Source organism: Amphiprion ocellaris, chromosome 8, assembly GCF_022539595.1.
Source record: "Amphiprion ocellaris isolate individual 3 ecotype Okinawa chromosome 8, ASM2253959v1, whole genome shotgun sequence".
NCBI lineage: Eukaryota > Metazoa > Chordata > Actinopteri > Pomacentridae > Amphiprion > Amphiprion ocellaris.
In genome coordinates, this window is record NC_072773.1 from 21,931,039 (window position 1) to 21,946,682 (window position 15,644).

General features: G+C 39.7%; 1 protein-coding gene across 1 annotated transcript; it reads left to right on the forward strand.

Annotated features, from left to right (window-relative positions):
- The first annotated feature begins 271 nt into the window (after window positions 1-271).
- LOC111580346 (serendipity locus protein H-1-like) lies at window positions 272-6,667 on the forward strand. Its single transcript, XM_055012568.1, has 4 exons — window positions 272-553; window positions 677-770; window positions 3,125-3,296; window positions 3,534-6,667. The coding sequence occupies exons 1-4, from the start codon at window positions 355-357 to the stop codon at window positions 4,683-4,685; spliced, it is 1,617 nt and encodes a 538-aa protein (XP_054868543.1). The 5' UTR covers window positions 272-354; the 3' UTR covers window positions 4,686-6,667.
- Window positions 6,668-15,644: the final 8,977 nt, after the last annotated feature.

The following is a 15,644-nucleotide window of genomic DNA, read 5'->3' on the forward strand; positions in this document are numbered from 1 at the left end:
GTGTAACACCAGCCAGCAGGGGTCCTCGGTGCTCTGTTTTCTGGAGGTGTATCAAGTTTAAAAAGATGCTCACAGGTGCGATGAAGCTGTCTCCAGAGGCTCAGTATTCTGCTTAGAGTGAAGCTGGATGAGGCTAGGAAATAAAATCCATTACATACACGGTTAAGTATTGGTTTTACTTAAGGTTTATTTAGTCGTGACGTCTAAAACAATACCTTCGTCCCATTGGACGTTTTTGAGGTGACGTCTTCAACAGTGATGCGCGCGCATCTTGGCAACGGAAGTGGAGTGTTACTTTTGCGGATAACTTCCTTGACCGAAGCTAACGGTAAATGCAGCTGTTTTAACGCAAAAATGTCGACTTGTTGCGTGTTTGCTTGTAAATACCGACGCACCCCAGGCAGCAACATCAAATTATACAGAATACCGGCTGGTTCTCGGCCGTATCACGCCAACAGGAGGCGGTTATGGCTAGAAGCAATACAACGAGCGAACGGCAGCACGGAGCCAATCAAAGACACCGCTCGTGTTTGTAGTGCTCATTTCATTTCAGGTTGGCTGAGATACCTGCTTTCATTCACGATATGCTATAACAGCTAGCTTACATATTGGTGGCTTAATAACTGCAACTAGAAAGTATCCTAAAACCCTTTTGTGTGTTTTTTCTGTTTTACAGGAGAGGTCTCTATGGACTATGGCATGCCCGACTTTGTGCCTTCAGTATTTTCATACACTGAACCGTGCCCGCCCCCCAAGAAAAGAGTGAAAAGGTAAGAGACGTAAATTATTGTTGCTGGCTAAGTAGCTAGTATTCAGTTTATGGCTCACAATAATTTCCTCAGTGTAGAACACAGTACCAATAGTCTCTGTATCTAGTATGCTAGATAGCTTTTGTGCCTCATAATCCCGCTTGAAGACATGCAGCTGAACATGTCAGCTTCATAAATGCACACTGGTCACTTTTCTATGAAAGTCATGCTAGCAGTCTTACTCGGTTGAACCCAGTAATGTTTTAATATTACTGTCAACACAGCACAAGTCTGAACTGAACAGTCACATTAAGGGATAGGGATGCACAAGTAACAGCACTTCAAGTTGTGTGAAGCAATTTTCTGAAAGTTTACTTCACAGTTTAGCCCCAATATTCGTCAATAAACACCAGAGAGATAGCTCAATACACAGTTTGTGTCAAAATCACAATACTCTTCTCACTCATTTTGCTCCACATTTTCAAGTCTATTCAGCTGCAAAATGAAATGTCCATGAAAATATAACTTTATTTATATCCTAAAAACAGACACCAATTGCTTTGATTATTGATACTCACCAGTGATGAATGTAATCCATTTTTCCCTCCACAAGACATGAGCAGGAGCTGAAGTTGCTTGAAACAGTTTTTTTCTGAGTTTTTTTCTAAAAAAAAACTGCAGCATCAGACAGCAGCAGGGCCCATATCTGTGGCTTCAAAGCAATGGCAAGAGAGTTTAAAACTCATAATTGTAAATCATCCCCACCACAGAAAGTAATCCGCCTAGGTCAGGGGGCAAATCACACTCTGTACTTTGCTTCACTTTAGACAGGTGAGCTGTCACACACAGAATCAAGAATCACAGTTTAGTTTGTTGCTTCTAGCTGAGTTTTCGCTGAGTTCAGTACATGCAGCTTCAGTATCCATGTGAGCCTCTCTGCAGCAAATGAGTTGCATGCATTTATGCACAGAACAACATTAACTTCATTAATTGGTTATAATCATATATTTTCCCTGTATATTAGCTTTGAGAGTGGATTGGTCAGGATCTAACAGCAAGTCACACTATGTGCTTTTCTTCACATCCAATAGATGAGCTTATTGTAGTGCATAGGCTGCAGTTAAATCATGTGTTCCATAGTGGCCGTCCTCAGGTTGAGTCTTGAGCTCAGCGCACTGTCAGGATATAGTTATTTTACTCTTGGTAAAGTAGTAGTTACAGTATCATCAAACATGGTCAGAATTTCCTGTGATTTAGAAATCATAAATAAAATAGGAGGTAAGTTATTTGTAAAGTTTGATAAGCTGCCGTTAAGTTAGACTTTGTCTATTATTTCATTATTATGCATTAAGCATCACTTGGTGTATTGTCTAATCTCACATGAATGTAAAAGATCACATGCATGTCGTGGCTCTTGGTGACACTGTGGTGGATATCTCTACATAAAACCATGAAGTCCATTAATTGAAAATTGGCCCATGTTTGAAAACACTTTCATGCTTGTACAATTTCATACTATATACACTACCAGTCTAAATGTGGACATACCTTCTCATTCAATGATTTTTATTTAACCATTTTGCACATTTTAGATTAATGCTGAAGGCATCAAAACTATAAAAGAATACATATGGCATTATGTTGTAAACAAAAAGGTGTTAATCTTCACTGTTAATCTACAATGTAGAAAATAACACAAATAAATAAAAAGCACTGAGTGAGAAGGTGTGTCCAAACTTTTGACTGGTGGTGTATATAGTGGCTGCCCCAACAGAAAGTTAACTTCACAAACAAAATTGAAAACTATTCTCAGGTTTCTGCTTCTCAAATAAAAAGGATTCTTTTTTTTACTTGTATGAAAACAAACTGAATGTCTGTGTTTTGTCAGACATGTGAACCAGTCTGGAAGCTTTGAATCAGAAAATAATATTGACACTTTGATATTTATTCATTTTATATTGAATGTCTTGATGTGCACAGGGTAGTAGGTCATAAAGTAGAAAGAGTTAGATTACGGTACATAGCAGTTTCTATTGGCCCTTGCTGTTCAGGTTTACATGTGGTGATGCACTATTTTTGTAGCCAAAATGCTAACAAAACATTTCTGCGGTTTCCATGTGCGGTTGTCTTCACCACTATATTTGTTGCTTGAGCTGCTAATTAATAATCAAACATGAAAGTAACTTAACTGCATTTTTGGAGTATTGCAGCACTAATGTCTCCAACACTGCAAGTTTATAATGCTCTCATTTTTTTCTCCATTTTGATAAGTAGATATTTGAAGGTTTTGTCACGTTACAGATCAGTTAGTGTTCAAAATGTTTTTTTAAAGTCACGTTACAGATCAATTAGTGTTCAAAATGTTTTTTTTAAAGGTTTTACGGTCGTAGACAAAGGCTCCACCGTGCAGCCAAAATGAGACCAGAGGAAAAAACTACTCCTCCTGAAGTCGATTCTCCTGAGGACCTCCAATCCTCTGTTTTGATGGAAACTGAAAGTGAACTTTCAATGGAAACGCAGATTCTGTCAACCCCATCAGTGCCAAAGGTAGGTAGCAGCCATATTTTGCTATTTTTGCTTTGATTTTGATGTTTTTAGATTACAATGAATTATAATAATATACTTCATTTTGTATGTTCCCAAGGCACACAAGTGAAGTCATTTGTTAACACTACTAGTTGTTTATTCATGAGGTAATTTTCTGTTCTGTCAAACAGAGATCATGCTAAATCTTTTCAATAGGATTTTACAACATTAATAGTTTCTGCTATGTGTCTTTTGTAGGAAGAAGAAACATCGACTATAGAGGCTGAGAATGACACCAAAACCATCCAATTGCAAACATCCAACACAAACATGCCGTCGCCATCCTGTAAAGTACCAGCAGACATCGCAAAACTAGTCACGAGGAGTCCCATTGTGCTTCTAAAGCCCATAGTTTCACTAGCAGGTGGCTTTCAGTGTGAACAGTGTAATCTCACCTTCCCCGATGCATCACAGCTTGTAAATCACAAACAGCAGCATGAAGAACAGAAGTCGTTAATCTGTGAAGTTGGTGCGAAGTGCCTCACAAGTGAGGCAGATCTCACCGAGCACCATGCTGTCCATGAGGAAGAGCCTTACTTTTCATGTAACATTTGTGATCGATCTTTTCCTTCAAATCAGAGTCTCAAGCGTCACAAGCTGCTCCATGTTAAAGATGGCAGGAAGTGCCTCACTTGTGGTGCACTGTTTTGTCGCCATCCCAGACACTTTTCATTCCTGCCAAAGATCGAGTGTAAGACAGGGTCTGAGGAGGAGTCTTCCGTCATTGAGCCACAACATGTAGGAAGTGACTTGATCCCAGAAAGCGGTCTGCCAAATAAGCTAGAGCCAAGCCAGACGACTGAGGAGTCTGTGCCTGATGATGCTCAGAGCTCACAGACATTTACGCTTCTACTGACTTCTTCTACCTCAATTCTTGCAGCTACACCTCCAATCCCTGAATTTTCACCTGCTGCTACACCTCCAATGCCTGAATTTTCACCTGAGACCCTTGTGGTGCCCAATCCAGCCCCAAACACAAGAATTGTACCTAACATTCGTACACCGGTGCTGCTGAAATCCTCCTCTATGCCTCCTCCAATCCCTGCAATGATCAAATATAGGAATCGAAGTACCCTGTTTCAACCTCGGTCATTAATGTCCACTTCTGATCAGCCTCAATGTCCAGAACTCCCACCCTCTCTGAAGGTCTTCTCACCTCAGTACCTCACCTCAGCCTTACTTGAGGTTAAGAGAAATTACGAGTATATTTTCAGTAAGAGAAAGAATGTTGATATTAAGCCTATTGTGAAGGAGGAACCAGCTGAGCCAGTGATGATTTCTAAAAACGAGGAAACTGTCAAACAAGACAAAAATGAGAGAATTGCGTATGACCTTGAGATTGTTCTCTGATCAAAGCAGGTGCAAAATGAGTGTCTTTTTAAAACGCTAAGTCACTGTACTTCTGACTGACCTGTTTGCCTTAACTGAAATGATTCACATTTCACTGCTGCTTACAGAAGGACTGGTTCTTTGTATCAAAAAGTTAATAAGCCAATCCTGCAAACTCACCAGTGTGTTTGGTAGATTTACTACTGAAATATTATCTTTGTTAGGGATGATCGTTCTGTTGCACAATGCCTTTCCCACCTTTATATGTAACAATTATGTTTTTTTGTTTTGTTTTTTAGTCTTCCTGTAATGCACATGCATGTATATACTTCAAATTAGGTCTGTGTAGTCAGTTTCAAATTGAAATCCCAATGTGAAAAATGCAGTTATAACATCACAAGTTTAAGATATACATTATGCGTAAACATAGGATATAAATTGTGCAGGGTTTGAACTGCCCTGGCAATGGTTTTACAAATTCATGCTGTCATCCTCGTATCAACAGATACAGTAAACACTGTAGTGTTTCCGTGGAGAAATTTGAAAGGTAGTCACACTCTTTATGATATCTCGTGATGTTGCTCCATCACATTTTAAGTTTATTAGAGTGAATACTGAATAGAATCATAATTTAAATTGCATGATCTGTCAGAAAAATGACTTTTAGATATTTTTCCCACATTATTCAGCCCTACTGCAAGTAATAGAGTCACATTTCTCCCAGTTAGGCCAGTTTTAGTTCAGCACACTGATATATTTTATGCAAATGTCTCGAATTCTGCTCTTTAGTATTTAGGAAGAGTTCTATGATTGAGCTTTTTCACATTTTTCTTTGTCACTACTGTTTGATAAGTTTTACTATTTGAATGAATGTGACTGAATGTAACTGACCTGGATTGTAAAACTGCACCAGGTGGCATTTAGGCTGCAGGCTATATCCTGTACTTGGCGGTTTTGTGGTCTAATTGTCACTTTAGTCTGTGAGCAAATGCACTGAAACAGGAACGAGCGTTCTCTAGCATCATATGTGATAAAAATTGCCAGTGAATACGCTACATTTTCCAGTCTACGTCAGCTAACTGGAGACAAAGACAATGTCTTCATTTTTTCTTTGTTTTTTACTATATAAATGTACTGTATTTGTGCTGAATGTCTGCTCATATATATACACACATAAAGCAGTTCCAGTACTTGGTGTGCAGACTCTATGAAGCAAGACCACAAGATCACCGTCTTTGACATGTTAAGTTTTTAAAAATGATTGTTAACAGATCAGTTTGATCAGATTTTTTAATCCACTTTATATGAGTTTCAGTCACTACAGCCTTATGTGTGACAGTTTTATTAAATTGTATCCAGAATGTTGTCTTTGTCTCATGGCCACTGTCATAACATTTGTGCTTTCAGTTACACTACAAGAGATTAAAGCTATTCCTTTAAAATACACAAATTGTAAATGACATGTTGTTGGCTGTGCCCAATCTACTGACTATATCAATTAAAACAGATGCATTGGAATTGAGTAGACATTAAACTGACTGACAACAAAGTCTTTGCATTTTTATTGCTGTGACGGTGCATCCATACAACACTGTGTGTTTGTTTGACTTTCAGTTGGACACACAAAGAGAGTTGAAATAATAGGCTGTACAATAAGTCTTACATATGTTCTGTATATTGCAGTTGCTGAAATAAAAAAGCTGATACTATATTTGTTAGACTTTTCTTGACCTACGGGATTCATGGTGTAAATAATTTTGTGACCAAACCGTGAAAGATTTGCAGGCCTGAAAGTGTCTTCGGCTTTATCCTGATGGTAACACGAAAGGGATTGTGAAATTGACCCAAAAATGTCTGCCTACTTTCCTTGGACTGCCCTCTTATCAGTGTGTCATATTAAATTAAAATCGCCTGCTTCCTCTGTGAGCTGCCATACAATCGGTTTGCACATAAAAGCCCTCAGTACAATGACAATAAAGCGTTTTCATGCTTTGATTTCTTGAGCCTTTGTTGTCACTAGTTTATGTGGCTGTGGTTTCCAAACATTAGTTTTTTTCTTGAACTGCTGCAAGCAAAAACAAAATAAACCTGTTGCTCAATAAAGCTAAAAAATAATGCTTGATGAGAAAAGACGTGTAAAATTACAGAATTGAACAGTTATAACTAAGCCTGTACACATTAATGACTTACTAATGGTATACCTGCAGACCAGCTGGCCTATTAGAAAGTAGGAAACACATCACGCTAAGAAGTAACATCCATTAACCTTTATTAAAGAGAAGAAAACACAACAACCAAAGGGATTTGTACAAGTACCTATACCTCCAAACTCCTAATTATGAAATCAAATTCATTTATATAGCACATTTTTAAACAGCCTGAGTTGACCATAGCATGTTATGTGCATGTTATTTGACAGGCAGTAACAAAATAATGAGCAAACATCAAGACAGGATAAAACTTCATCAGTGTGTAAAAATAAAAAAAATCAGTGTGTAGTATAAAATATGAAAACAAAAAAAAAGATCAATTTCTAAAATACAAAAAATGTGAAACATTGAGACAACTGAGAGCAACAAAAAGCCTTTGAAAACATGTCTGCCCTGAGATTTTTCATTGGAAGAGGAACTCTGTTCCAAAGCTTTGGAGCTGCTACAACAGTGGATCGGAGGATCTTAGAGACCTGGAGAACTTTATAAACAAATAAAAATAATTTTTAAAAACAATTCTGTATTTATTAGTTGGTCAGTAACCAATACCCAGAGACAGAGTGTTTTAGTAATCTGCAGTGTAAAAATTGTAATTTCTCCAACATTTTCTGGTTATTTTACAGATTTCCTAGTTTTGTTAAATTATAAATAACAACTAGTAAATCACACACACACACACACACACACACACGCAAACAAAACAAAACAAAACAGGCAAAAAATTTCAGTAATGTCCACGTCTTTGTTTTTCATAAATTAAACCAATAAACACTCCACCTAGCTATTTCTAAGTATTTATTTCTCATTTAATGTGTTTAATAATTAGGGTCCGAGCACCGACGGTGCGAAGACCCTATTGGAATGCAAGGAATTATTTATTATTATTATTATTATTATTATTATTATTATTATTATTATTATTATTATTATTATTATTATTATTATTATTATTATTATTATTAGGGTCCGAGCACCGAATGGTGCGAAGACCCTATTGGAATGCAAGGAATTATTTATTATTATTATTATTATTATTATTATTATTATTATTATTATTATTATTATTATTATTATTAGGGTCCGAGCACCGAATGGTGCGAAGACCCTATTGGAATGCAAGGAATTATTAGGGTCCGAGCACCGATGGTGCGGAGGACCTATTGGAATGCAAGGAATTATTTATTATTAGGGTCCGAGCACCGACGGTGCGGAGGACCCTATTGGAATGCAAGGAATTATTTATTATTATTATTATTATTATTATTATTATTATTATTATTATTATTATTATTATTATTATTATTATTATTATTATTATTATTATTATTATTAGGGTCCGAGCACCGAATGGTGCGAAGACCCTATTGGAATGCAAGGAATTATTATTATTAGGGTCCGAGCACCGACGGTGCGAAGACCCTATTGGAATGCAAGGAATTATTAGGGTCCGAGCACCGAATGGTGCGAAGACCCTATTGGAATGCAAGGAATTATTTATTATTATTATTATTATTATTATTATTATTATTATTATTATTATTATTATTATTATTATTATTATTATTATTCTTTTCCGGACTTTTGAATTGCCTTTTTGGCGGCCTTATCATACCCCAAAACGCATCAAACGTGGCATGCTCATCAGGCCTCGCGAAAAATTTGATATTTTATGGGAGTTGCGCATGTGTGTGGCAAAATGGCTCCATAGCGCCCCCTGGAAAATTGAAAATTTGGTCATTAGGCCAACTTGCACGATGTTTCATGTACAGCTACAAAATTTTGTATGCATATTCAGCACATCAGGAAACCCAAAAAAGTCAATCATGACCACGCCCTAACACCAACAGGAAGTCGGCCATCTTGAATTAGCTGTAAATTTTTCAAAATTAATAACTCATCGGGGATAAGTCCGACAGACGTCAAATTTGGCCAATATATGCAAACACGCGACCTGATGAAAAATTATCAAAATGTTCATTTCATTTCAAAGGGCGTGGCCATGGCGACTCCCAAAAAAATGGATCCTTCGCCATGAAACAGGAAGTGGTGTCTAACTCAGCTGTACATGGTCCAATCTGCCTGAAATTTGACATGTGTGATCAATGTCCAGCCCTGACAATATCCATGTGGTTATATACATTCACAGTCATAGCGCCACCTTGTGGTAGCAGGAAATTGACATTTTTCACACTTTGATGTACTATTCTTAGCACGTTGATCAGATTCACCTCAAATGTGGTAACATAAGCCTGAACACATTGATGATGATTCCCAAAGAAAATGGTGACTCGTCTTCAAGGGGCGTGTCTGTGGCATTGCGGCGAATTTCGATTTCTCGCCATAAAAATTGAATTATTAATATCTCAGCTGGAAATGATCCAATCCGGACCAAACTTGATGTGATGGACACCAGTCCGGTTCTGAACACATCCACATTCATAAATTTAGAAATACTCATAGCGCCACCTATTGGCAACAGGAAGAAATTGTCATTACATTTGCACGTGCCATTGCCTGATACTTTGTCATATGATTCTGAAAATTGGTCAGGTGAGTGACCACACATTGACGATGGCACAGTGTGAAGATTTTGACGATTCATAAAACGCTGTTGCCGTGGCAACGTATCGTTGCCGGAATAAACAAAGTACTTTTTGACAGGTTAAAAATGCTCAAATGCTCGCCAAAATTACCACACATATCTGGACCGGCAACCCATTTCAGATTTTAGGGAAACTGCACATGTGTTTGGCAAAATGGCTCCATAGCGCCACCTGGAAAATTTCAAACATTTACTACGGCCAGTACGTGTCACCTAGAATTATGAAACTTGGTAGGCATATGTAACTCGTCAAAATGTAATTGACAGCCATGCCCAGCCATGCCCAAAACCCAACAGGAAGTCGGCCATTTTGAATTATATGTCATACGTTTTGACGATTTGGGGTCATTTTTGTACATTTTCAAAAGCTATAAACTCACATAGGGTAACACCGAGAGAGCTGAAATTCGGCCAGGATGTAGTCCAGGCATGGGTGATCAAAAGTTATCAAAATGCTCACCTGAAGTCTGAGGGCGTGGCCATGGCGGCCTCGTGAATTTTGATGCTTCGCCATGAAACATCAACTGCTGTGTAACTGCCCTAAACATGCTCCAATCTGCCTCAAACTTTACAGGTGTGATCAGACTCCAGTCCTGATCACATCCATAGGCCGACATAAACTCTCGGTCGCAGCGCCACCTGGTGGTTGGAAGGAAATGCTCTATAACTAGCCTGGACATGGTCCGATCTGCCTGAAATTTTACGTGTGATCAGAGTCTGACCCTGATCACATCCATAGGCCAATATACACTCTCGGTCGCAGCGCCACCTGGTGGATGGACAGGAAAAGCTCTAGAAGTAGCCTGAATATGCTCCAATCTGCCTGAAATTTTGCACGTGTGATCAGAGTCCAGCCCTCATCGCATCCATAGGCCGACATGCACTCTCGGTCGCGGCGCCACCTGGTGGATGTGCGTGGATTCGCCGACCAGCAAGGATGCGAGGACCCGTCCAACGCTGCTTGCAGCTTTAGTTTACTTTTTGATCGCAACAACTTGTCAAGATATGGAAATGATTTTAATTTGATATTCATTTCCACGTGTAGTAATCCTGACACCACAGCATACAAACTAAACAGGAACTATTAAGGAAGAAGTTTCGGTTATCTCCCTGCCTTGTAAATGGAGAAAATTTATTTTTAAAAAATGCATAAAAGTTTTCTTGGTGCATGAACTGAGGCTGCTGACTGACCTTATATTGCACAATGTTCAATGTCTTTAAATATTTTCACAGCAAGGATTCATCTGTCGATCTATCTATACCTGAAACCTGATCCTCTGTATATAGTCTTCTACATGTTTGTTGTTTTTTTTTTTTTTTTTAAGAATAAAGTCATCTGTATATAATGCTATGGGCAATTTTTGCACCGTTTTTTTCTTATTTATTCTTGCACTGCCTTTATACTCTTATACTTTCTCCTTTCCTAAGGAAGAAGTTTCGGTTATTTCCCCAGTTATGTTTGAAATGTAACATTACTTCTTCAGCTCAGTGCATCAGTGATCATATTGGTTTAGTGGTTGGAAGTCAATAAAACATTAGCGTCAGTCAAATTGAATGCGTCAGTGGATGGAAGTGGTGGTTGCCTTGTGCTGCTCTTCACTTCACTGCAGCTCCATGGCTCCATCTGCTGGACGGACAGAAGTGCAGCAGCTGATGGCAGCTTTGACCTCACGCTGCTGTCAGACCCACAGATTAGGGTTTGTTTCAGATATATATAATAGAAAATAGTAATTAAAAAATAAGCTGATGTATTTTTGCAGCAGTGAGTTTTACAGGGTTAAGAGCAACCAGTCAAAGGTTATTACTGAGGATTTTAAACAAAAACATTCAGGCAAACAGTTAACATCATAGGGTGCCTGACATGTTTGTTTTTTTTCCGGGTCGATACAGATTTTTTTTGTAATCAAGGAGATCAATAACCAAGATTTGGAATCACTACACATTTGCAGAAAAAATAAAGTTTTTGAACAGCACATAAAGTTAAGTTAAAATTAAAATAATCACGAGTTGCAGCCTTTGCTTATTTATGTTTTACATGCTGAAGTTGTCCTTCAGTGTTTCACTGATCAGATTGTGCTGTGGGCAGGAACAAGATCAGAGGGAGGCAGCTGCAGCAGACCCAAAGTAGTTTCACATTCATTTATCTGATCAGATTTCAGGGGGCTTTTTTTTTTTTTTTTTTTTTTTAAGAAATGGGACCAATAATTGAAAACATGCTAAATATCAGATGGGATCATTGGTGTCACAGGACATCTGCAGACACAGGTCAAAGATTACAAGGAGTTTATTTAACGAATGAAACTAAAACCAACACAGAAAGGATAACTAAACCAAGGTGAAAACAAAAAGGGGAAACCAGACTAATTGTAGGAGAAAGGTTCTGGTTTCAAAGTCTGTGGTCTGGCAGAGAGCGGAAGAATGAAGAACCGGGCCTTCGTGGATTAAGGTGATTGAGAACAGGTGAATCAACCCCCACACCCGTGAGAGAGATGGATGGATGGATGGATGGATGGATGGATAGATAGGTAGGGAGGTAGATGGACCATAGATAGATGGATGGATAGGTAGATTCTGCAGTGGGGAAATTTTCAGTGTGGCAGTAGCAGATAGGAAAAAAAGTAAAAAAAAAAAAAAAAAAAAAAGCAGCACTCAGTGCACAGATATAAATAGATGCTTTCTCCTTAGAGAAGAAATAGAAATGCTTGTAAAAAAAAAAAAACCTGTGAAATTGCACATATTGACTTATTTACATTTTATTGCAGTTACTTCATGGGTGATCTGAACTACTGGGAGCAGGCTTGATTGAACACAGTCTGACTGCTGCAGGAAGGAAGGACCTCCTTCAAACATCGTGGGTGAAGCAGTCTGTTCCTGAAGGAGCTGCCGGTGATGGTCCTGTTTCCTGCAGGGGGTGGGAGATGTCCTCCATGATAGACAACAGCTTTGTCATCATCCTCCTGTCTACCACCAGCCCAGGACAGAGCTTGCTTTCTTAACCAGTTTCTTTAGTCTCTTCCTGTCTGCAGCCGTGATGCTGCTGCTCCAGCAGACCAGTCCATACAGGATGGCTGATACCACCACACAACCATAAAAGGTCCTCAGAATTGCTCCCTGCACCCCGAAGGACCTCAGTTTCCTGAGCAGGTGAAGTCTGTTCTGACCTTTCTTACACCGTGCGTTGGTGTTCTATCTCTAGACATGTTTGAATGTCTTTATCAATAAATGCTCAAACATATGTTGAGTGTCAGCTCAGCTCTTTGTTCCATACATGTAAATGTTCCTATGTGATTGGTGTCTTGCAGTCAGAGTGTAAAGAATTGAAGCTGTCAGAGGCTTTCTGTGGTGAAGAGGCTGCAGGACATCAGCTGCTCCAACAGGTGAAGCCTTTGTTCTTTGGCTCCAACCAGAAGTAGCAATAAATCAGCATGAGCTGCAGCTTATCCACCTCATAGAGTGTATAATAAAGAAACCAAGAGGTTTTAGTTGATAGCTGTCGCTAGCAGTGTGTTGTTCAGGTTGTGAGGAGAAGTAAAACGCTTACAGCACCTGGTATTCCCAGGTAGTCTCCCATCCAAATACTAACCAGGCCCAACCCTGCTTAGCTTTGCAGATCAGATGAGATCAGGTGTATTCAGTCTCAGAAACAAACCTCACATGATTCAGATCTCCACTCACACCTTTTATTTGTCGTTTGGTTGCGCCAGTACTAATTGATAGCATCATTTAAGCAAAGTTACAGCAACATCTTGTAGGACAGGTGGTGTAGAGGTAAGTTTTTTGCCTCCCCGGTACCTTAGTACCTTTATTATCTTCACTTCCTTAATACTTTTGTGTACCATCATTTACGAAAACTAACAGCTACACCTAGTAGGAAGGATAGTGCAGTGGTAAGTTTTCTGCCTCTCATCCAGGAGGTCCTTGGTTGGAATCCAGCTCAAGGCTCTTTTTACACTTTAGCTGCATGACAACCTCTTGCAACCATTATTACAACAAACTCCAGCAGGGACCTTGTGTGACAGATAGCTCACACAGAGGGTGTGTGTCTGTCATGTGGATGGCCACGGTTCGAATCCCCGCTGTGGTGTGGAGTGTCACTGGACTGGACCGGACTGGACCCTGGCAAAAAGGAAAACAAGGAGATTTACCCATAAGCAAGGCACGAAGGCACGAAGGCACGAAGGCACGAAGGCACGAAGGCACGAAGGCACGAAGGCACGAAGGCACGAAGGCACGAAGGCACGAAGGCACGAAGGCACGAAGGCACGAAGGCACGAAGGCACGAAGGCACGAAGGCACGAAGGCACGAAGGCACGAAGGCACGAAGGCACGAAGGCACGAAGGCACGAAGGCACGAAGGCACGAAGGCACGAAGGCACGAAGGCACGAAGGCACGAAGGCACGAAGGCACGAAGGCACGAAGGCACGAAGGCACGAAGGCACGAAGGCACGAAGGCACGAAGGCACGAAGGCACGAAGGCACGAAGGCACGAAGGCACGAAGGCACGAAGGCAAATTTTGCCCAAATGTAAAAAAATACAGACTTTTCTTCTATTCGTCAAGGCGGTGACATCAACACTGAAAGAAAAAAAAACAATCCACAAAATCAAAAAAAGAAGATAATCTACCTACAACTTTTAAAGAACACGCTAAAAAACACAATACTAAAAAGTCACACTCTTCTCCTCATCACTCATTTTTACATTTTAACACAATTTCAAAGCCACACAAATCACATTCTTCATGTCAAATCACTTCTCTTCACTACAAATGGGAGAGAACAGCAAACAAATAAAATAGAACTTATGGCTTAAATATCTTCAAAATCGCTTTGCTATTCCTCTACATTCAAATTCCTCAACACCACTCAACAATCACCTGCAGGATCTCTTACTTCTTTCTTAGCTCTGACAAAACATCTTCAAGACTCTGAGAAGACAACTCATTTTCAACACATTTGCTGCTTCGTCTAAGTGTCCACACACATCTCCAGTCATCCACAGGCCTCACCACTGATCAGCTGCACAAACTTACATGTTAAACTTCTCCAAAGATAAAATACAGGCCCTTCTGTCTGATCACAACTTTTACTGGTGGCTCATATTTCAAGTTCATTTCCTTGCAAAGTCTTTATTTTGGATTAAAGTGGGATCTGTGACCAGGCAGATCACTTGTTTATTCTTAGCATTTGGATTTCACTGACATTCCTGTCATGTAGAAAAATAGAAATATCTTTGCATTGATTCAGCTAAACTAACTGCAGACACTGAGAGGCGTAAAGTTCAACAAATGCTGTTTTTATTTACTTCACTGGTGACATCAGTAGATGCTTGCAGTGAAACCACCACTGCAAATATTTATGCATTTAAGTATTACAACTGAAAACTCCCTACAAACGTCCACTTCTAACACCACAAACATTGTCCAGAGGAAATGATATTAGCTGAACATAAAAACATGTAAAACAGCTCTGATGCTTTCATCCTGAGCTCCACTCAAACATTTCACTGTGCAGCAGCTCAGCAGTTTGTTTAAGAAAAGCATTTAGGTTCAATCTGTGAAGCCCAAAACCCACCAGCTTTGAAAAATGACACCATTTACCAGAGTCACAAACTGTAAAAACAGAAGGAATTGTTGGATTTTCTATGTGAATGTGTCGCCTCTCTAGTTAACTCACCCGGTTACGTCTCCATCCTGACGCTGCTCTGCTGGACCGGAGCTTCTGGACCAGCCGGGTGGACCTTCCTTCACAGATCTTCCCGGTGGGAGTGATTCTGAGTCGGCCTTGGTTGACTGCAAACTCCTTAAAATGGACACATGAGAGGAAATCGTGGACAAATCGATACAACAGCTTGTTCGGTTTGTCCTGTTCTTAAATGGGTAGAAAACTGCTGAGAGCTCTCAGTTCAATTCAATTTTCAATTCAATTTTATTTATATAGCGCCAATTACAGTCAAATTGTCTCGAGACGCTTTACAGAACCCATATGCCTGACCCCCAGAGCAAGCCAAAAGGCGACAGTGGCAAGGAAAACACCCTTTTAACAGGGAAAAAAACCTCGAGCAGAACCCGGCTCTAATGTGGGGGGACCCATCTGCCTGCTGGCCGGGCGGGTTGAGAGGGACAGAAGAGGTAGAAAGGTAGAGATAGAGGGGTAGAGGTAGAGATAGA

Bases quoted from the DNA above. Each gene is read 5' to 3' on its own strand.
- LOC111580346 (XM_055012568.1), top strand. From the start codon at position 355: ATGTCGACTTGTTGCGTGTTTGCTTGTAAATACCGACGCACCCCAGGC. The intron at 554-676 runs GTTGGCTGAGAT...TCTGTTTTACAG, and splicing joins TAGTGCTCATTTCATTTCAG to GAGAGGTCTCTATGGACTAT. The intron at 771-3,124 runs GTAAGAGACGTA...TTTTTTTTAAAG, and splicing joins CCCAAGAAAAGAGTGAAAAG to GTTTTACGGTCGTAGACAAA.